The sequence below is a fragment of the Podarcis muralis genome, chromosome 4 (assembly GCF_964188315.1).
Source record: "Podarcis muralis chromosome 4, rPodMur119.hap1.1, whole genome shotgun sequence".
In the NCBI taxonomy this organism is placed as follows: Eukaryota; Metazoa; Chordata; class Lepidosauria; order Squamata; family Lacertidae; genus Podarcis; species Podarcis muralis.
The window spans coordinates 68,887,292-68,908,682 of record NC_135658.1 but is presented as its reverse complement, the minus strand read 5'-3'; the positions used below and the strand labels follow the sequence as shown (position 1 = coordinate 68,908,682).

Genomic DNA, 21,391 nt, shown 5'->3' with positions numbered 1-21,391 from the left:
TTTATTTAAAAGAAGAAGAAGCTTCCAGGGTTTCTGGCAGATAAAAATAGTTATTTGTGCTACATGTTTTGTCTTTGTATCTTATAGACCACACACTGGGTCACCAATTAATTGAGAACTTCTTTTTCAGGCATGACAGTGCGACTGAGTGTCTCCTGGTCCATGTGTTGCAGCTCAAGAACTTCACAGGCTTTGCTGTGAAAGAAGGCTGTAAAATGTAAGTTGAAATACCTACATTGGCCTCATTTCTTGCTTTCCATTCCTTCAAGTGTCAGAATACGACGCATCTGTCTTACTTGGGGTTTAGAATAGAATATGATCCATTTACTTCACAATGAACTCCAGAAAACTTACGAAAAATAATGTTAATATATTTATTTTTAAATAAAGACGTTTATAACCTACCATTTTGTCCCATTATGGAGCAGCCAAAGCAGCTCTCACAACATGATTCTAAAAAAGAAAGAAATGAGAAACACTGCAAAGCAGTAAAATATACAGACTCAAAAAGTAAAACATGCTGATATTATTAATCAAATAACAAAAGTTTATGTTTATGTCACAATGAATCAGTAGAGGGGGCGGAATCAGGGATTGGCATGGCCAGGCATCTGTTAGGGGATGCCAGAGTTTCACCTTGGTGAATCTGAAATTGCACCCACCCACTGCAGAAGAGAGACAAGAACCAGCTGGGATTTCATAATAAATGCTGCCGCTGGGTAAAATATTTGTGGGGATGGGGAGACTGAGGTTAGTGACTGACTGTGGCTGCAAGCAGTCACACTGTACTGGGAATCTGATGTGGGGGCAGCTGCATCAGCCTCAGGCAGGATGGTGCAGTTGTGCCAGGATGGTGCAGTTGCCCATTTGTGGCACCATGCCAAGGGCACACTCACTGGTGCAGGCCTTGCAGTGTTAAGGCTATTTGATAAGCAATGACAGTCCCAGATAAATGTCCACAAACGCAGGGAAACTGGGAAATGCTGACGTATATCTATAGATTATTCACCAGCATTCCCTTGTGAATGCTTAAGAAGTCTATGCTTTTGAACCGTCATAAAATTCATTTTAGTATTCACGTGTAGATAGTCGACAAATTTGAGACACTTGCTGTAACACATGCACAGGTTTACAGAGTTTTTCAGTCTGTTGTAAGTTAACCTACTAATAGTATAGTGATCAGGGATGCAAAAATGAAAATTATGTTTCGTCCAATTTTATTTAGCAAGTTAAAATGATATCTTACTGCTTCTGTTTACCAGCTATGACTTTTATTTTTATTTTGCCTGTTCTCAGACATGTGAGGATATACTTACCATCTCTTGAGTCGGGCACATCAACCACTTACTGCTCCAGAGCTTTGGAATTCCAAACTCCCTTAGTGTTGAATGAAGTCTTCCAGATTCCTGTACATTCAAATATTTTGAAGCTGAAATCACTGCAGCTTTATATCTGTTCAGTTGGCCATCACCAGCAAGAAGAATTGTTGGTAAGGGGTGCCTTTTTTGAAAAAATAAAATAAAACCAGGTGTTACGAGTGCCTTTACATTGGTCTGGTTCCCGCATAACACTAAGCCTAACAAACTATGGCTTAGTTGAATGAGCAAGTGTGCTGCTGGAAACTTCACCCGGGCTTGTGGTTTATTCTCACAGCAGTAGGACTGAGGGAGAAGTGAACTGGACACAGTTTTCTAAATGTGCACCAGAACACTTAATTGTTCATTCTAAGCCATAGTTTAGCTTAGCTTTAAAAAGTAGTTTCAGTTTTCTCATATTCCTGTGTTCAAAGGTGTCTCAGATTTAATCTAATCATCAAGATAATTCCTTTTGTGGATGATAGATTTGTTGATGTCATTGATTTAGGCTATGATGGATGTTCATTTACAATACTCAGCCTGTTAAAACAAAATCTGGTTTATAGTCATACCACTGGCTAATAAAAGTTCCACATTGTATTACTGTTTCTTAAACTGATTCAGCTCTGTTGTTGGAAATACAGAATTGCTCCTCTTTTCCCAGCATACATGAATATTTATCAGTTCAAACATCATGCCTAACAACATTTAAGTTGCCTTAACCGTGGTTTGGCTTCCAGTCTGGAGTGAGCTAGTGGCTGCAGGATTGCGTGGTCACATTTCTGGTTTTTAAGGTGTTCCTCCCTGAAATATTACAATACTTCACTGGTCTTTTTTAGGCCTAATGCTAAACTTAGCATTAAGAAAGAGCCCCCTGCTGGTTTACTGACAGGAAACATTCAGCTTAGAAGTAGATGTTAGTGAAACTACTCCCCCCACCTCCTTTTTTCTCCCACATGCTTGGGAGACAGTCTACCAAACAATAAGTATATTTACTTAAACCTTCTCTCAATATGTAAAGCCCCGAGCCTTTCACAGGTCATGAACACAGCATCCTCATTTTAGGACATTCCTGTTCTCTCTTAGAACGTATACGAGTATATTGTATGCAAAGGGACATAGATTCATAGAGTTGTAGAGTTGGAAGGGACCCTGAGGATCATCTTGTCCAGGCATGGCCAAACTTGGCTCTCCAGCTGTTTTGGGACTACAACTCCCATCATCCCTAGCTAGCAGGACCAGTGGGCAGGGATAATGGGAATTGTAGTCCCAAAACAGCTGGAGGGCCAAGTTTGGCCATGCCTGATCTAATCCAACCCCCTGCAGTACAGGAATATGAAATTATCCCATGCAACCTTGGCATTATTACTCTAAACAACTGAGTTATCCAGGCTGTGTATTCAAATAAAAATAAAAATTAAGGCATCTTTGCAGAATGCCCTACTAAAAGTCCCCAGCTGCTTATTCAGTGTTTTGTATTATAATAAGATGTAGCCTTATAGACAGCAAATGTTTTCTCTAGTAGTATGAGTATTGACTCATTTTGCGTCAATGTCTTCCCAGGGCATTGCTCAGATCAGCCTAGCTGACTATGAGAGCTCCAATGAGATGCAACTTCACTGGTACCCCATCCAGATATTCACTGGTTCAGACTGTGAGCAGACGAAAGACAGACCAAAATGTGAAGAAAGTGCTTCTCAGATTTTCGAAAACAAAGCTACAATGAAAATGGTATGGCTGTATCCGAGCTTTTCTTAACATGTTTCTTTTGTATGTTTCCTTGTGTGTGATACAAAAGATGTTCTTATAACATTTGATACTGAAAGTTAAGGGTGAGCAAAATGCATATAGCACATGCCTGAATTCAGAGGAGAAATTTGACTGAGGCTAAATAGGGTTAATTTGCAATGATTTAATTGGATGATACCATTTAAAATTCATATGGATGCTTTTAAATGTATTAGGTCTCTCAGCCATTTGTATTTTAATATATATTTTGTCTTATTCTTTTTTAACCTTTTTGTATGTAGTATATTAATAGTAGCGGTAGTAGTATTTTGGTATATTTTCATATAAAGGCATATTTTAGTCAGTGCTTCTTCAATACTGTAGCAGTGTAGATGATGATGATGATGTGGTTGCTATGGCCATGATAGTTGAAACAACAACAGCAATAAACAGAAGCAGTGATATGCCTGGATCTGCTGAGAGATACTTGCATTTGAGCTTATTCTCATCAATAGAATTATGTCATTTTAATTGATCTATAGATTACATACCACAACTGCACACATGTGTAAACATGCTCGTGTTTTTCCATATTCAACTATCTAGCCATGTTTGGATTATTGTGCAAATTTTGAGCTACTTCACACCACAGTACTTAAGTTCTAATTTAATTTGTTGTAAGCATGTCAAAATTCTGAATTCAGCCAGAAAGCTACTCTTTGGTTTTAGAGAAATTTCCAGCCCAAATTACTTTGTGCTTTTGTTTGAACTTAGTCATTATTGTTGTTCCTTCGAAAGGTTGACTTCAGTTTTTCTGCTAAGAAAATGACTCTCATTTGATTCTAAGTTCAATTTCCATTCTAGGATGCTGTGACTGCCCTTTTAGCTAGGACCACAGCTCAACTGGAAGCTGTGGAGAGAGAATTAGCAGAGGAGAGAGTAAAACTGGAGTACACAGAAGAGGAAATTCTAGAGATGGAGCAAAAGGAAGACCAGCTAGAAGCTGTGTCAGAGAGGTAACTTTTTCAAAAGGGTTAAGGCAGAACGTAAGTTTTTAAAATAATATATGTGAGATTCTGTTGAGATATTAAATGTATCGAATCTTATATGTCATTTATCTGTAATCGTTAGCTATTAGATTAGCATTAGCTGTTTTATGATACTGGAGAATACATAACTCAATTTCATACCGTACTTTTCACTCTATTGGACACAGTTTTTCCCCTCCAAAAATTGAGGGGAAATGTGTGTGCGTCCTATGGAGCGAATGCAGGCTTGTTCCATAGCCGCACGCAACCCCTCCGGCAGGGAGAGGCTGCACGGGACTATGGCTTCTTTAGCCCTGCGCAGCCTCTCCTGGCAAGGAGAGGTTGTGTGGGGCTAAAGAGGAAGCCAAAACAGCCAGCGCGATCCATCCGCTGGCTGCCTTGGCTTGTTCCATAGCCGCGCACAACACCTCCGGCAGGGAGAAGCTGCACGGGTCTATGGCTTCTTTAGCTCCACACAGCCTCTCCCGGCAGGGAGAGATTGCGCGGGGCTAAAGAGGAAGCCAAAGCAGCGAGCGGGATCCATCCCGCTCGCTGCCTTGGCTTGTGCCATAGCCGTGCGCAACCCCTCCAGCAGGGAGAGGTTGTGCGCAGCCTGTATGCTGCTCTTTGGGGCTGGGGGGGGGAAAGATTTTTTTTATTGATTTCCCTGTCTAAAAACTAGGTGCACCCTATGGTCCGGTGTGCCCTATGGTGCGAAAAATACGGTATTTCTTAGTTCAGATTTGCATATGCAGAACTTGGCATTTAATGTGGGTAAAAGCCTCAGCGCCTAGGGCTTGCTGATCGAAAGGTCGGCGGTTCGAATCCCCGCGGCGGGGTGCGCTCCCGTTGCTCGGTCCCAGCGCCTGCCAACCTAGCAGTTTGAAAGCACCCCCGGGTGCAAGTAGATAAATAGGGACCGCTTACTGGCGGGAAGGTAAACAGCGTTTCCGTGTGCTGCGCTGGCTCGCCAGATGCAGCTTTGTCACGCTGGCCACGTGACCCGGAAGTGTCTGCGGACAGCGCTGGCCCCCTGCCTCTTAAGTGAGATGTGCGCACAACCCTAGAGTCTGTCAAGACTGGCCCGTACGGGCAGGGGTACCTTTACCTTTACCTTAATTTCCAAGAATGCAAATCCTTAATAGGATCAGTAATGGTACTGAAATATGTATTCATGTAACACTTCTTCTAGAATCGTAACATAATCACTTATACTGCGTCTAGAACTAGAAGTAGTTTTTAGATATTATTGTTGCTGATTCTGTAAGTCTCACATTAATTTTTTTGGGGGGACTGGTGTTCACAGATTCATAAGAAGATAGAACAGCAGCAGCAGTGGCCATGCGGGGCTAGTTTTCTGGAAGTATTTGCATTGTATTAAACATGCAAAAGGGCAGTGTGAAATTAATTACTGGAACCAAATTTCATTGCTTGATGTATTTTTTTTTTCCTGCAGAAGTTGGCAAGCAGAATCAGTTGACAGTGGATGTAGTAATTGTATGCAGACTAGTCCTCACCCAGAGTCTTACTGCAGTGAATCATTACACAGTCATATGCTTGCACCTCAAACAGATCAGTGTACTTCTAAAAAAGTCCCGCCTCCACCTCTAAAGGCAAGTAGAAATAATTGTACTTTCTGCTCCAGTTTTTGCTAATCCTTAACTGGGCTAGGCCAGTGATATCTTTTCAAGATACATCTTCATTTTCTTCTACCTTAACCTTCAGTACTTTTGTTTGTCTTACAATGGGACGATGCTTTATAAGCCTGTAAATATTCCTGTTTGTTCAGACCTTTAACTAACCTGATCTCTTGGGGTAGTTCTGGCCTGCACGTCACTGCCACAGATAATCTGTTAACACTTTTTATGATTCTGTGTTGTATTTATAGATTATTATTATTATTATTTTAGTTTTGGCTGAAGATTTGCAACTTGTTATAATGGAACTCATTACGCTCAAGTCATTTTTATAATGGTGCTGGACCATAAATAGCTGTACTCTATAGAGTGCTCTGGAAATGCTTGTATGATAAGCTGAATGAAAAGATAAGCCTTTGCAACACTTGAAATTTTGGTTCTTATTTTAGGTAGATAAGGAGACCAACACAGAAGAAACAGCTTTGCTTCATAAAAACAGAACTGGCCGTCGATCCCGTGGGTCTGCTTTTGTTCGTAGTAGCACCATCGTTCGCTCACAGACATTCTCACCTGGTGCACGAAGTCAGTATGTTTGCCGAGTGAGTAGTAATTGTTATTAAACAAGCAGTCTGGAACTGTGAAAGTTATTGTAAGTGCTATAGCATTTGCTCTTGCATTTGAACCTGGACCAATAACTGCTTTTTATGTGCTGTCAGGTTCAGTTCCCATATTCTTTCGTTTGAGAGTATGGTAATGTATGTCTTAATCTCTGTATTTTCTTAAATGCACTTTTTAGATAACGTTGCTGTGGGTTTTGGTGAGGGGAGGTGGTGAAAATAAAAAGACCTAAGGCCCCCAGTAGACGGGCTCAAAGGCAGCATTTAAGTCTGACTGGTTGGCTGATTATTATTTTTCTCCTGAACTGACATGGATAAGTCTCACTTGTGTTGCTGGAATAAAGATTAAATATCAATTTCCATTTTGTATCTTTTTTTCCCTATCAGCTATATCGTAGTGACAGTGACAGTTCTACTCTGCCAAGAAAGTCTCCATTCATCCGAAATACTTTGGAAAGACGTACGCTGCGTTATAAGCAGGTATAGTTGTGACTGTAAAATTTGGGGCTTTGCATTGCTGAGACATTTTTACAGAAGGAAGCTGAGATTATTATTTTTTACTACATTGGGATACCATTAAGAATAGTTTGGTATGGCAATGTAATAATGTATGTTGCATGTATAATCATACACTGCAGCCAGAGCTATTAAAATAGTTTGTAGTGTTAGATCAATATTAAATATGTTCCTGTTGAATTTACTGATTTAGCCTTGATTAATGTTGGCAGCAGGATTTTTAAAAATCTGTACTCCGCTTCCTTGGGGTTTAGACAAAGTCTGTACTGGAAAGCCAACATGCATAGAATACGTAGATCAATACAATTCTTAACTTTTTAGAAAGTATCAGCCCCTTTTTAAAGCACTATATTTAGAATTCTTATGGCTCACCACTGTGAAGATGTAATATGACAACTTGCAGCTCATGGTTTACCAAGACATTGCCCTGTTTGTATTCTCCCCATCTGTTTCCTCTCATGTGAATTCCCTTCTCCATCACATAATTTGCTTTAACAATGGCTTAGTATTACGTTTGGCTTCAACACTATTATAGTGAAAGATAACCAGGATTAATCTCGTGAAAACATAGTTTGTAAACACAGCTCAAACCATAGTTTTGAATAATATTGGATAGGAGGTTAGCTATAGCCGTGTTCCTCTCAGTGCTGACATAACTCCAAAATATGATTAAAGTGGACCACGAGAAGATGGAATTTTTCCTTCAAAAGGATATATGCTAGCCCACACAAATTCAAACCATGGTTTGAAGTCATCCCGTTGGGCCAATGTCTGTGTCAGTTAAACTGGCCCAAATTGCTTCCTAATATTTTGGTTTATTTCAGGAGAATGCACAATACCTTGCAGTTGGAAGAGAGGTCCAGGCTTGCTTGCATTTGAGACTTATTATCACATTCTTGTTTTAATGTCTCAGCAATCCTGTAGATCATCTTTGGCTGACCTTATGGAGAGGACGTCACTAGACCTGGAGCTGGATCTCCAGGCATCCAGAACAAGGCAGAGGCAGTTGAACGATGAATTATCTATCTTGAGAGAGTTGCGGCAGCGCCTGGAGGATGCCCAGCTTAGAGGTCAGACTGATCTGCCTCATTGGGTGCTTCGGGATGAACGATTTCGAAACTTGCTGAAGGAAGCGGAGAGGCAGGTATGGCACATTGGGGCCTGCAGATTATTGCATTCAAGGGCATTGTGTTATGCAGAAATCTCCAATATAAGGAACTGACCTTCATAATTTTTAAACGTTTTAAAAATTGTAATCTTTGCCCTAGTAAAATTGTTACAGAGCAAACTGTAATAGTTGGTTATCTTACTCTGCCTGTGACAGTTTGCGGGGAGGCAACTCTTCTACTAAAGGAAGGGTAGCCTTGGTAGTTCTGCCACCCTAAGAAGTGTAGGGAATGTCAGCCTGGGAGATGGCTTTCTCTGTAAAGGTAAAGGGTAAAGGGACTCCTGACCATCAAGTCCAGTCATGACCGACTCTGGGGTTGTGGTGCTCATCTCGCTTTATTGGTCGAGGGAGCCGGCATACAGCTTCCGGGTCATGTGGCCAGCATGACAGCCGCTTCTGGCGAACCAGAGCAGCGCACGGAAATGCTGTTTACCTTCCAGCCGGAGCGGAGCCTATTTATCTACTTGCACTTTGACGTGCTTTTGAACTGCTAGGTTGGCAGGAGCAGGGACCGAGCAACGAGCTCACCCCGTTGCGGGGATTCGAACTGCCAACCTTCTGATTGGCAAATCCTAGGCTCTGTGGTTTAACCCACAGCGTCATCCACGTCCTGGCTTTCTCTGTAGCAGCTCCTAAATTGTGGAATTCCCTCCCTATATCATAATGGTATAGCTTCTGCTATATGCTGAACACACACTTCTCTACAGTGGCCATTGACACCTGAGGTATATATATTTCGAATCCACTCTGTACTGATTTACAAATCCTTTTAACTTAATATTGTATTATTATACTGTTGTAACCTGCTCTGGGACTTTCTAAAGAAGAATGGGTAAGAAACAACAACAACAACAAAATGTATATTCCTGTTATGTACAAGGAAGGATTTTTCTCCTCACACACAGGTGGTGTAGAAGTTAGGGGAGTTTCTCAACATAAAGACTTACAAGATAGCATGTTTAGCCCTGCCTTTGAAGAAAGTGGGAGATGTCATCCAAATGAAGTTTCCCTCTGTCCAAGGAAAAAGACTGAGCTTTTATCCTAAAGCCCAGAGTTCCTCTTACAACTTTTTTTTGATTTCGTATACATCCTCTTTAGACAAGACAGACCAAATTTGAACATCGTCAACAACAAGCAGCAGAAAAATTGCTTAAAAAGGCATCCAAAGAAGTTTACCAACTACGTGGTCAAAACCAGAAGGAACCTATTCAGGTTCAGACCTTCCGGTAAGTAAAGTGTAAACTAAATATGGTTTTACCCCACTCCTTTCAAATGTAGTCCAATGTACTGGGTGTCAGGTTCCTTGAAATGTTCAGTCAAGTTGTTATGTGTTTGTTTCTTCTCTATGCGCTGCTTATTCCTGAATGTTTCTACAGTTTGAATTCAAATGGAATTACTAAATCTAATACCTGCCTTGCATTCTGGATAACAGTAATATACAGAATAACAGTAATATATAGAAGTAGTTTTAGTGTGTTAGAGCCAGACACTTTAAAAGTGGATGTTTTCTGGACATTTTGTACATTCAAAATATTCAAAAAATATTTTTGAATCATGGAACTGTGTCTCCAGAAGGTGATCAAGTATGTATAGGGGATGGGGGTTTAAATGAAAAAGTGAGGTATAAATATTTAACAAATAAAAGCAGAGAATCGGCAGGATCTCCAGACTAAGGCCTAGTTCTCATTACGGTGATCAACCTGTCTCTGGGCTGTACAACTTCCAACTTCAGGTGGACTCAACAGACTTGAGGGTGGTAGCCAACTAATGTGTTCCGACAGCACAAAGATCTACACTTACACAATGGAACTTTCACCCCCTCCTCCCTCACTCTCTGTGCCCCTAAACCTGTTATGGAGGTTCTCCCAACCCTCTAGAGCATATTTCCAGGGTGGCACAGTGGGAGGGGGGGAGTTACGTTGTGCAATTGTAAATCCTGGTACTGACAGAATGAATTAGCTCCCTGAGAAGGCAGTATACAACTTACTGTGTAGCCTTGTCTTCTTCCTAACATGCCAGCTTCATATGTGGCGATTTTTGTTTCGTAGTGACTTTCAGTCTGAAGTTATCTAGCCCAGACACAGGTTTACCATCTCAGTGAGAAGTAGGCCTAAGACAATTTATGAGAGGTCCCCTTAATACAGAGATCCTGAGAGCTAGCACTTGGAAGAATTAAAAATACGTGGAACATTTGGAATGCAGCCGTTCTTAAACACTGAAGTCACATTTTCAGATTTAGCCATTTTTCAGTTGTAGCTTTGCCTTTTCATTCATGTATAATAAACATGTTACAGGTGACTAAAATGTACACGCTGAAATAAACAGTTGATTTATTACATTTATGGAAGTATATTAAAGTTTCCTTTCACATGAGAACGTAGATCATAATTAAAAATATTACTCTCACGGAGATGCTGTGGAAGGATGAACAAGGGTGGAAATATTTAGTTGTCATTTTAGCAGCACAAAACGTAAACTGCCAAAAGGATTTGTAGTTCAGAAGTATTCAGTTAAACAATTTGAACTTGGGTGTTATTTGTTATACTACTTTGCTTTAGTTTCTTGAAATGCCCAGTTTTAAAAGTGGTACTTAAATCTGCTCTAATATGTAGATATTCAAAAGTAGATGCTGAAATATCTGTGTAATATTTTCCCTTACCATTTGCAGGGAGAAAATAGCGTTCTTCACGAGGCCAAGGATCAACATACCTCCTCTGCCGGCTGATGATGTATAACATGTTACTTTGTAAACATGAAGTATTTATCTGCCTGTTTAAAATGAAGTTATTAAACTAGTTAAGTTTATTTTTTAAAATCGTTGTGGAAAGACTATTAATATACACATTTTGTAAAAAAATAATAATAAAGTAAACAAAAACATATATAAATATATACATCTATATATATTATAATAGTGACTGCAGCAAGGCTTGGTTTTTCCTTGTTGTGAAATTGACATCTCGGAAGACAGCTTATTTTATATTAAAAAAAAAAATCAACTATCCTGTTAGAGTTATGTACTGTTTTTATGCTGTTTTATTTGACTTAAAAGGTTGGAAGACAGAAACAACGTGAGTTCAGGCAAATTCACTGTATTGTAATTTATTTATAGTAACTCATTTTCCTTGAAGGAAAATATTTACTTTAATATGTATTTTTTAAAAAACAGAAATTTTGTTACTCAGTATTTGTCATACAGTAGAATGGAACCATTGAGCTGGTTTTGTTTCTGATAGCTGAAATGAAAATACTATGTTCTAAATTTGTCACTTTTTAATCAGCTTTACTGTCTGCATCTTATAATGTATCGTGTTTTTTTCTGGCACTGTTTTGATATCAAAATATCACCTGCAATGTTTTCTTTTTTCTTTTTAAAAAGAGATTCAGTTAAAATGCCATTAAACATTGCTAGGTGAAACTGCATGTTCTTACTGTGCACTACTAGATTGTTCTCATTTCAGTTGTGTCAAGTATGTCTCTTATAATTTTAAGTAGTTTTTCTGTTTAACGAGGGAAGGAAGAAGGTGACAGGTCTCTCTAGCTATTATTTTAGGAAAGGCACTTGTGAGTTTTCCATATTAATCAGCAATGTAGGATTTGGACACTTCTACTATTTGACTGTTCCAGAAAGTGGTTAGGACCTCATTTAGGAAACTATCCCAGCTATCATGGTGCTTACCAATTTGTTATATTTCCTCATAAATCTTACATTCACAACTTCATTTTCTTTAATTATAATGATACCTTAAAGTGTGACTCAAAAAAACTTAACACCATACTGGTTTTAATGCTACATACAGAGGAGGTGCCGTGGATCACCTGATCAAATACCAGCTTATGTTTGCGGAAGCATCATAACAGTGATGTGAGTTTTGCCTATGGTTCACTCAAGGCTTTGTCTACTTTTGTAGTAAAAAAGCCTAATTGTGTACATGCCTGGAACTTCTTTAGTTTCTGAACTATTAGCAGACATTACCTCTTTTCACCCATCACTTTCTATGAATGCTGCAGACTTCACCAGCGATTCTTCAGGTTTCCACATGAGCTGCTATGCAAAATTCAAATATGTGGCATTGTCCTGCTATATTAGAAATATTCCTCAAAAAAAGCTACTGTCCAGATAGTTCATTTTGTGGTGTGATTTCAAATCTGTGCTAATTCTTTGTTTTCTTTGTTTTTGTTCATTTATATTCCCTCCCCCACTTTAATTATTCAAATTGTTGAGTAAAACCATTTTCAGTTGCATTCCTGACCTCCATAGCACTAGCAATCTCTTCTGACCTCATATTACATGTACAGTTTAATACATTTTTCTTATCCCATTGCTAAAGTGGTTGAATGGCATAAGCTTTTGCATCAAACTGAGATTGTTCTCCTGAATTTGGTAAGATCTGCTAAAGCAGTTTGTTGCCCTGTTAAACATTACTTTTTTCATTTGTGTTCTATAGCTTTGAAGACGGTCACTTGAGCTTTAGGAGAACTTGTAGTTTTGGTTAACAATGGACTGTCACCTTAAATTCCCGAGAGTGCCACTTCTTGTGTCTTGCAAATGTATGAAAATGACTTTATTATGCTATTGTATTCAACGTCAGTTACCCAAAGAATTATGTCCCACAAAATGGGAGCCTATATTTCGGGGACTTCAATAAATGAACACCATTTTTATATGGGACACTGTCAAGTCAAACTTTGGTGTTAGTTAAAAATCAAACATTGCCTTAGGGAAGCCTGATACCAAAGAAAGTTGTTAAGCTAAAAACGAGTCAGCTTGGAACTCAAGCATTGTGTTAAGCTCACGAGAACCTAACCATTAAATTGTTTTACATAGTCTTGTGTTTTGAGAGAGATTTTAAACCATATGTAGTGCAAATCATTAAATATGGATTAAAGATTAACAGTGTAATCTTGTGTATGTTGACTCAGATGTAAGACTCATTGAGTACAATGGGACTGACTCCCAGGTAAGTGTACAAAGGATTGCAGCCTCCATCTGTTAATGCGAATTTTGTATGATCATATTTTGATGGATGCTTCAAGCTTTTCAGTTGGAAATGAGAAATGCTTGGCATTACCATTACGGGTTGCTGTATAGAATCTCTGCTTGGTATGTTGGTAGATGGAAAAGGGTCTCTTGTCTGGAAAAAAATGAGCTCAAAATTCCAAAGGAACAAGAATAATGGTTTGGAACTGGGTAGAAGCTCTAAAGGGGAATAAATCACGGAATTAAGTATTTCCCAGCACTTACCCAGGAGGTGGTCTTGAGTTGTTCCATCGTATTACAAACTGACATGTGATTAATTTGGGTTACAATTCAGCAGCTCCCAATGCACTTGAAAAATGCAGTAGACAAAGAAAGCTTTCCCATTTTACCCCCAGTGTGAAGACAAATAAACACTGCAAATGAAGACCATGTTCTATCACCTGTGATGTATACTCCTTGTTTGTGACAAAGAGCAGGCAGTGTAAATTTGTTGCCATCTATTACGACAAATTACTGTATTTTGTTTGCGTACGTTAAGCCTATGTGGAGTAAGTGGAAGGCACTGTATGTGAAATAGAAAATGTTTTGGAGGCTCCCTGATAAAGTATATTGCTGGGTTGTAGTGGTGGTAGCTGTGCAGTATGCCCAGAGATTTTAGGGAAGATAACATTCTGACTGTCAAAATGAATACTGCTACAGTGTGTTAAAGTGTAATATCCTCTCCAGTATTCATTTCTTGTGTTTGTCATACTTTCTGAATGGATTATGTCATTTGTATTTGAAAAGTATTCTGAAAAATAAATTTTTAAAAAACTTGCCATAAACACAGTGCTCTGTGTATCTATTTTTTACAGGTCATAGTTAAACCATCATTAAAACAAGAATTTAAAAACCTGTTCTGGCTCTACCTACCCATCATGTGGCACCCAACTGACTTCCTTGCAGATCAATGGCCCATCATGGTTTTCAATACGTATTGTCTTCTGTAGGATGACTTGTTCGATCTCTCGTATGAGAAGTGGGAGTCTGGAGTATTGCTTGTGCTACCCTCTAAATGTCATATACATTGGCACTTTTGCAGAAACTGCTAGTGATCAGTGTAGTGAATTCCAGAATAGAATTTTGTCGAATCTTCATTTTGTTCCTGTCCCCACCACCACAAATGAAAGATTGGGAAGACTTTGTTTTATGATGGATGGCGGCTGAAGGATTTACCATGTTTAAAGCAAATGGCTCACACTACTATTACCATCTGGGACGCGGGTAGCGCTGTGGGTAAAACCTCAGCGCCTAGGACTTGCCGATCATCAGGTCGGTGGTTCGAATCCCCGCGGCGGGGTGCACTCCCGTTGCTCGGTCCCAGCGCCTACCAACCTAGCAGTTCGAAAGCACCCTTAAGTGCAAGTAGATAAATAGGGACCGCTTACTAGCGGGAAGGTAAACGGCGTTTCCGTGTGCTGCGCTGGCTCGCCAGATGCAGCTTATCACGCTGGCCACGTGACCCGGAAGCGTCTGCGGACATCGCTGGCTCCCGGCCAATAGAGTGAGATGAGCGCACAACCCTAGAGTCTGGCAAGACTGGCCCGTACAGGCAGGGGTACCTTTACCTTACGTTACCTTACTATTACCATCAGTTCCATTCCGTGTTACATACAGTAGCCTTGAAAGGAAACTACAGCACAGATTTGTTACACTACACTCTGCTCAGTTTTACATGTCATGGTTGTAAGAGTGGAAGTTGATGCACTCACATTGACTCTCTATTTAACTTGTCCAGAAATTAGTCCTGAAAGTTCTGTTGTTCCTCTTCACTCAGTGCAACCCAGAACAATAATAAAAGGTAACATGATGGATGTAATAACCAAACTGAAGTAGGACTTCAATAAGATCATTGCAAAATCTTACTCTCTCACCTCCGTTGCAAACAGAAAACACTTAAAATGTGTGAATCATGAGTGATACATTCAGTGGCACCCCATTTTATCTTACTAAGATTGCATCCTAACTCAGACTTCGTTCCATTCAGGTGCGCCAATCTGGGAAAGAGATGGGGGCTGATATCACATCCAGGCGTCACGTGTGATGTCCAGCTGCATCACCCAGGCTTTGCATGGCAGCTTGGCTTTCATGGCTGGTGCCTCCTCTGCCTCCTCCGGTGCCACAGGCTAGGGGCTGCTTCCTTTCTATGGAAGGAGAAGGAGCCACTGTTCCTGGCTCACATGGCTGCATGATGCCTGGATGTCATGCGCGACAGCATTGTATCTGGGCATTGCATACAACATCATAAAATCACGTACAGCATGGATGAACATTGAGGGGGTCAAAGGGTTTCAGCCCCTAGGAGTTTTCACCCCGATTCCATTTATGGAATGCCAAACTTGGAAATAAAGATGTAAACATTGGTGCAAATAGTTCTGAGTAATTAAGATGGAAACATGAAAACAAAGGATGAGAGGTTGGTTTGCATGATCTGTTGATCTGAGGGGACATATTCATCATGGTCTAATCTTCTGCCAGGAGAACCGATACATTTCTAACTATATAATAAAACTGTAAGGCTGTTACGCTGCCATTAGGCATCCATGCAAACTAGCACGATAACAAAGCAGGCAGATGAGTGAGCAAGTGGCCCAGAAGACTAGTGCAGATGGGGCACAGCCCAGGTGAGCCGCAGAGGAATAGACAGGACAGGGCAGCTCCAGAGCAATTATCCTGCTGTGTTGCCACTGCTCATCTGGCACAGACCCCACTGATTGGGCCTCTGCAGTGTCATAGGCCACGGAAGAAAGAAATGGCAGCAGTGCGGGATGGCTGCTGGAAAGGTGCAACGGTCTGTCCTGACTTCTGTCAGCTCATGGGTTTAGGCAAGCAGGTAAGGGGAAGCAAAGCAGGGTTTGCAAACTGTAAGGGGAAGGGGGTTTGGCAAGTTATAAGCGGAGTGGGGCATAGTTTGGGCCAGGGGTGCCAACTTGAATAAAATACTGGGGGAGCAAGTAAACCTTACCCCTCATAATCATGTGATGCAGCACATACACACCATTTGAATGGCAATGCCCATCAACTTGGGGTGGGGGCAGACCCCTTCAGATATTTTATTGGGGGGGGGGCGAAGACCCATTGGCCCCTAGGAGTTGGTTTCTGTGGTTTTAACAATGCCTGAAGGAAGGGTGTGAGGTTTCAGAGGGCTGAAAGGTATGGTTTGACAAGGTTAAGGGGAGGGGGGGTTGGGGAGGCATAAAAGAAATGAGGGAGAGGGGATGAGGGTTTAGCAAGGTGTAAAAGGAGTGGGGGGGTTGGTGGAGGGGTAGGTGGGCCAGCTTGGGGAGCAGCCCCTCATTCATCAATATTTATAAACATCGACTCTTTAATACGACAAAATCAGTACCTGTTAAGCAAAATGAAAGATCCTTTTACTTAATCACAGCTCTTTCCTCCTTAAATTTGCAGCTCTGAGCACGCACGCTACATTTTGGTTTGAAGCATGTAAATCGCCAAACCGATCGTGCCCAAATATTAGTGTGTCTGAATTTGAGGCGCCTTTGAGCTTGATGCCCAGGCCAAGTGGCCCTCCCGCCTGCCCCTTCCACCCCCACCCCATTGGCCCTGCAAACAAGCATGCCTGCAATCCCTTTCAGACTTTCCTCAGAGTGGAAATTTCAGTTTAAGGGGAAGGGCGGCAAAATGCAGCCCTTCGGAGGCATACCCAGACTATGCCTCCAAAATATTAGCCTGGTATGGTGTTTGTGTGCACACTGAGGGAAAAGGAGGAAATGAATGCTATACAGTATAGAAATCCTTCCCTGGTTTGGGAAGAACCCTGCTCTTGTTCTCATTAACGTCTGGGGTTTTTATTATTGTTGTTAAATATATATATTTCATTCTTGTTGAATGAATATTCTCATCCTAAACTGAAGCTGTGTCAGTTTCTCTCTGTTTTCACTGGACAATCTATGACATAATCCTGAATAAAGTCCACATTTCAACTAATGCACTTTCTTTTAATACTTGTGCATTATTATATATAATACACAAGTACTAAAAGAAACTGCATTAGTGTATTACACACACACACACACACACATTACTCAAGTACTAAAGTATTATACACAAGTACTAAAAGAAACTGCATTAATTGAAATGTGGGATTTATTCGGGATTGTGTCATAGTTTGTCCAGTGAAAACAGAATATTCATTCAAAAAGAATAAAAAAATTTCTAACTACATTCTGCCCCCCCCCCACATTCCCCCCCCCCAAAATAAGAACATAACAAGACTGTGCATGAAATAGTCATCTAATAGCATAGCTGCAAAATAAAAAGAATCCACAAGTAATTGCAGTGTCAGCTGCGAAGGTGGAAGCAAATTTCTCAACAGGCTGATTTTAATGCTGAAGGATTGGACGCCGGCTGCTGCCTGTCTCTCAATCAGCTCTCCAATAGAGAGAGCACGCAGTCACGTGACTGCTACGGCTTCCTGCATATGACATCACTGCCTTTGCAGCCATAGCAGGAAAGAAAGGATGGTGTCTGGAATTTGGGGGTTGAACTAAACGATGTTGCATTGCAGGTAAGAGGAGAACACCCTCCATTAACACCACTTACTGGGCTTTTGCCCTTCTGGCTTTGTTTTGAAATCAACCTCTGTCGAGCAGGTTTCCTTTTTTTGTAAATAAAAGCGTGGCACGGTCTGTGCTGGCAGGTGCAAAGGCTGTTTTGCTTGTTCCCCAGATCTTCCGGCTGGAGAGTTCCGGAGCTGTGTTGTCAGATGGGGCGTTTTTTAAGCTGAAGTAGGCAATCCGTTGTCAGTGTTTTAACATATTTTTTGTTAAAAAATGAGCAAGGTACAATTTCATTAGGGGGGCAGGAGAGGAGCGATTGTATTACCAACGCAGCTGTGCAGCCTTTACAGCATATTGATGTCAGCATTTGCATTACAATGTAAATTTTCCCGTGTTTTTAAGGGAAGTGTTAGTCATCAAATTTCTAGCGTAATTTTCATTCTGTTTGTGAATTCTAGTTATTTTTGTTTGTGGGGAATTAACACCCAGTATTAAGCCATGCACAGAAATGCTTTGGGAGTGGGTGGGTGTGCTTATCTGCTACAGCTAAATGACTTCCTTGTCACACTGGATAGGGAGATATAGAAATATAATTTATATTTTCTTTTCAATTGCTCTGTAGCTATGAGTACATTAATTGGCTTGCATTTACTGTTTATGTGAGAGTTACTTATTAGTAAGGTATTTGGGGATGTTTGGAAATGGATTAACTAGAGTGATGGCAGTTGTTGGACAGGGTCAAATATAAAAGAGCAGTATAAGAATGGAACACTGGAACAGTTTTCAGTTTCTGTCAGGACATGGTGAAATATGTCTCTGCCTGAACAAAAAAAGATGACTCATGGTTAAAATGCAAGCAGTTCTTTGCATGCTTTTTAACACTGAAGAGTTTCCATGCTAATTCTTCTCTTGGGAATTTAATATCCGCACATGTTGTACTGTGTCACTAACGAATACCCTCATTGCTGTCATTTGTTAATATTAATAATTATTATAAGTACTATTTTTGTCCTGATACATATGATTATTAATAACCCACTAAATGCTATAAAAATTCATTCTTAATGTCAGTATGTTTATCCAAACAAAGTCTGTGTCTATCGGTAGTCCGTTCATATGTTGCAACTGTGGTTATGTTGTTGATCTATTGAGTAAACAGAACCAAATCTTTATTCTTCCAGTTCATTAGTACCTGTCTCTTGGCCACAGTTAGGGTGCGTAGAATCCATTTTCGTTGTCCAGTAACCAAATTGCTGTCATCTGGACACTGAATGGCCTGGCAGAAAAGTGAGAACCCAGTGCTTGTTCCTTAACACTGAAACGGAGATCTTACACTGGCCTGGGCCTAGACAGCAGAAACAGATCCTTCTTATAACCAAATCCATTCCATATTCCTTCCAAATCCTCTGTTAAAAAGCATTGCCACTTGGGTAGTGTGTATACACAACAGGCCCTTCTGCTCTGTACCAGCCTACTCCTGGAATTATTTCAACCATGTATTATTACCTAGCTTAGTTTTCTTCCCACATTCATAGCAAATAAAGCACCTTGCATTCCTTGATCACTGATGATGGGTTGTATATTTGGTCAGTTCACTGTGGATTGAATTCTATTCTATCCTGCTTTGTTAGCCTTCAATTTTATCTTTGTACACTTCTTCGAAATTCAATAATGTTAAGAAGTGCAGAAGTGTTTTAAATAAATGCTTGTAAAGCACAACAGAAACAATGCTAATTTTCCTGCCAACATCTGAGGCAAGTTCAGTTGGGACATGAGAAAGGACATTCTCAGTGTATGTACCTCACCCTTCTGAGAGAGGACCATTTATCAGACCTCTGTTGGCAAGCAAATATATTTTCTTATTTATTTCTAAGATTGCTTTCCTGCCCTTCACCATAAGGTGTGAGAATAAGTGTGGGTTGCAACAATAAAACCACCCAATTAAAAACAACAGGGGAAACTGTTTATACAATTATTATATTTTAAATCAAGTAAAAGAATTCCAAACAGAAGCAGTACAGAATAGGTAAAAGTAACAAACCAGATGATGTGCATCCCATAAAACTACCTCTTAACTGTCAAAGGCCAGGATAACCAGATGCTGCTTCAGCATATGAGAGAAGATGAATGATGGTGTTAGATGCACCTCTCTGGGGTTGGCGTTCCACAGGAGAAGCCCTCTCTCAGGGTGTCATTCCCTGCACTTATGAGGATGATAGAAGTATCAAGAAAGCCCCCTCTGCTATCATTAATGTTAGAGCACATTCCATGTTTCTGCAAGCCTTCGTTTTTTAGACATGCCTTTGGCCTCCTGAGGTGACCCTCACACACACTTTTTCTGTGCTTTTAGTGTTTTTGATTTTAACTTGTATTTATGGGTTGGGCTCCTCATGTGTAAAAGGTGTGGGGTCTGAACTAAAATGGACTGGAGGGTTCTCAAATAGAGGGGTGTCCTCGGACAACCACATGACCGCTCTAGGATGTGGCAATGGATCTGCTGCTCTGCTCCGCCATGACCCCACATAGGATTGTTCTGTAAAACATAACCAAGTCTGTGAAGAAAACAGTTCTCTATATATTTGTTAAGGTCTGGCTTCTTCAGAAGCACTGAAAGAAAGGAGAAGTATGAGAAAGGGTAGAATACATGCCTTGCATGCAGAAGGCTTCGGTTCAATCCCCAGCATATGCATGTAGGGAAATTCTGGAGGCTACTGACAGTGTGTACAAAATGGAGATGGTCTGATATGAGGCAATTTCCAATCTTCCTAGAAAGCCATTTTTTCCCAACATAAGAAGAGCCTGGCTGGATCAAACCAAAGACTTATCTAACCCTGTTCTGATAGGCTAACCAGATACCTGTGGGGACTCCACAAGCAGGTTCTCAGTGCAGCAGCAGATCTTCCCCACTGACTGGCATGCTGCCTTCAACTGTGGAGGTAGAATATAGATATCATGATTAGAAGCTATACCCTCCATGAATTTGTCTAATCGTCTTTTAAAACCATCCAAGCTAGAGGCCATCACTATATTTTGTGGGAGAAAACTCCATTGTTTTAATTATGTGCTGTGCAAATAAATCCTGTTGGCAGGCCGGAGCCTTCTAACATTCACTGTCACCTTGGATGTCCCCAGGTTCTAGTATTATGAGAGACTGAAAAAAAGATATCCCTGTCCACTTTCTCTGCAGCAAACATAGTTTTATTAACCTCTATTGTGTCCTCCTTCACTCTACTTTTTTCTAAACTAAAAAGCCTTGAATGTTTTAACTTATCTTCAAAGTGGATTTGCTCCAGCTTTTTGATCACTTTGGTTGTTATTTTCTGAAACTTGCCGAGATCTACAATATCCTTTTTGAAGTGAGGTGGCCACAACTGTCCGCTGTATTCCAAATGTAGTCTTACCGTCCATTTGTATAATATTGGTATGATACCGGTAGTTTTATTTTCGTTCCGTTCAGTTTGCCTTTTTCCACAGCTGCCTTTTTTCACAACTGGGTGGGCATCTTAGGACTTAAAGATGTTTTAGAATGTATTATTTTTACCTTTTGATATTTTCTTCTGAATTACTGGATTTGCTGGATCTTGCTCCCCTTTTCCAGCTGATCCAAAATGGCATCCTTGGATAGCTAGTAGAAAAGAACACAATTGGGTATCGGGCTAATGGAAATCTTTGGGTTTCCTAACCAGGGTGTGTGGAACGTATCTGCAGCTGCAGTTTGAGAAAGTTGGGTGTAAGCATGGTGAGCCTAGGCCATCAACGTTGCAGGAAGCTTATAAGCTGATAGCTTTGAAACCTCACCAAC

General features: G+C 40.5%; 2 protein-coding genes across 6 annotated transcripts in view; both read left to right on the top strand.

Annotated features, from left to right (window-relative positions):
- WWC3 (WWC family member 3) overlaps window positions 1-13,854 on the top strand; it is a 59,371-nt gene extending 45,517 nt beyond the window's left edge. For all 5 annotated transcript variants that reach the window (XM_077927516.1, XM_028727712.2, XM_077927517.1 and 2 more), the window contains 10 exons: window positions 131-217; window positions 1,297-1,489; window positions 2,919-3,086; window positions 3,948-4,099; window positions 5,568-5,724; window positions 6,198-6,347; window positions 6,753-6,845; window positions 7,795-8,025; window positions 9,148-9,275; window positions 10,718-13,854. In XM_077927516.1, the coding sequence (XP_077783642.1) occupies window positions 131-217; window positions 1,297-1,489; window positions 2,919-3,086; window positions 3,948-4,099; window positions 5,568-5,724; window positions 6,198-6,347; window positions 6,753-6,845; window positions 7,795-8,025; window positions 9,148-9,275; window positions 10,718-10,784 (1,426 nt within the window). In that variant the 3' untranslated portion in view covers window positions 10,785-13,854. The remainder of the gene's footprint in view (window positions 1-130; window positions 218-1,296; window positions 1,490-2,918; window positions 3,087-3,947; window positions 4,100-5,567; window positions 5,725-6,197; window positions 6,348-6,752; window positions 6,846-7,794; window positions 8,026-9,147; window positions 9,276-10,717) is intronic.
- A 3,619-nt stretch (window positions 13,855-17,473) lies between these two features.
- Window positions 17,474-21,391, top strand: part of CLCN4 (chloride voltage-gated channel 4) — a 31,282-nt gene continuing 27,364 nt past the window's right edge. The window contains exon 1 of the mRNA XM_028727708.2: window positions 17,474-17,597. The gene's annotated coding sequence lies outside the window, so the exon portion shown is untranslated. The remainder of the gene's footprint in view (window positions 17,598-21,391) is intronic.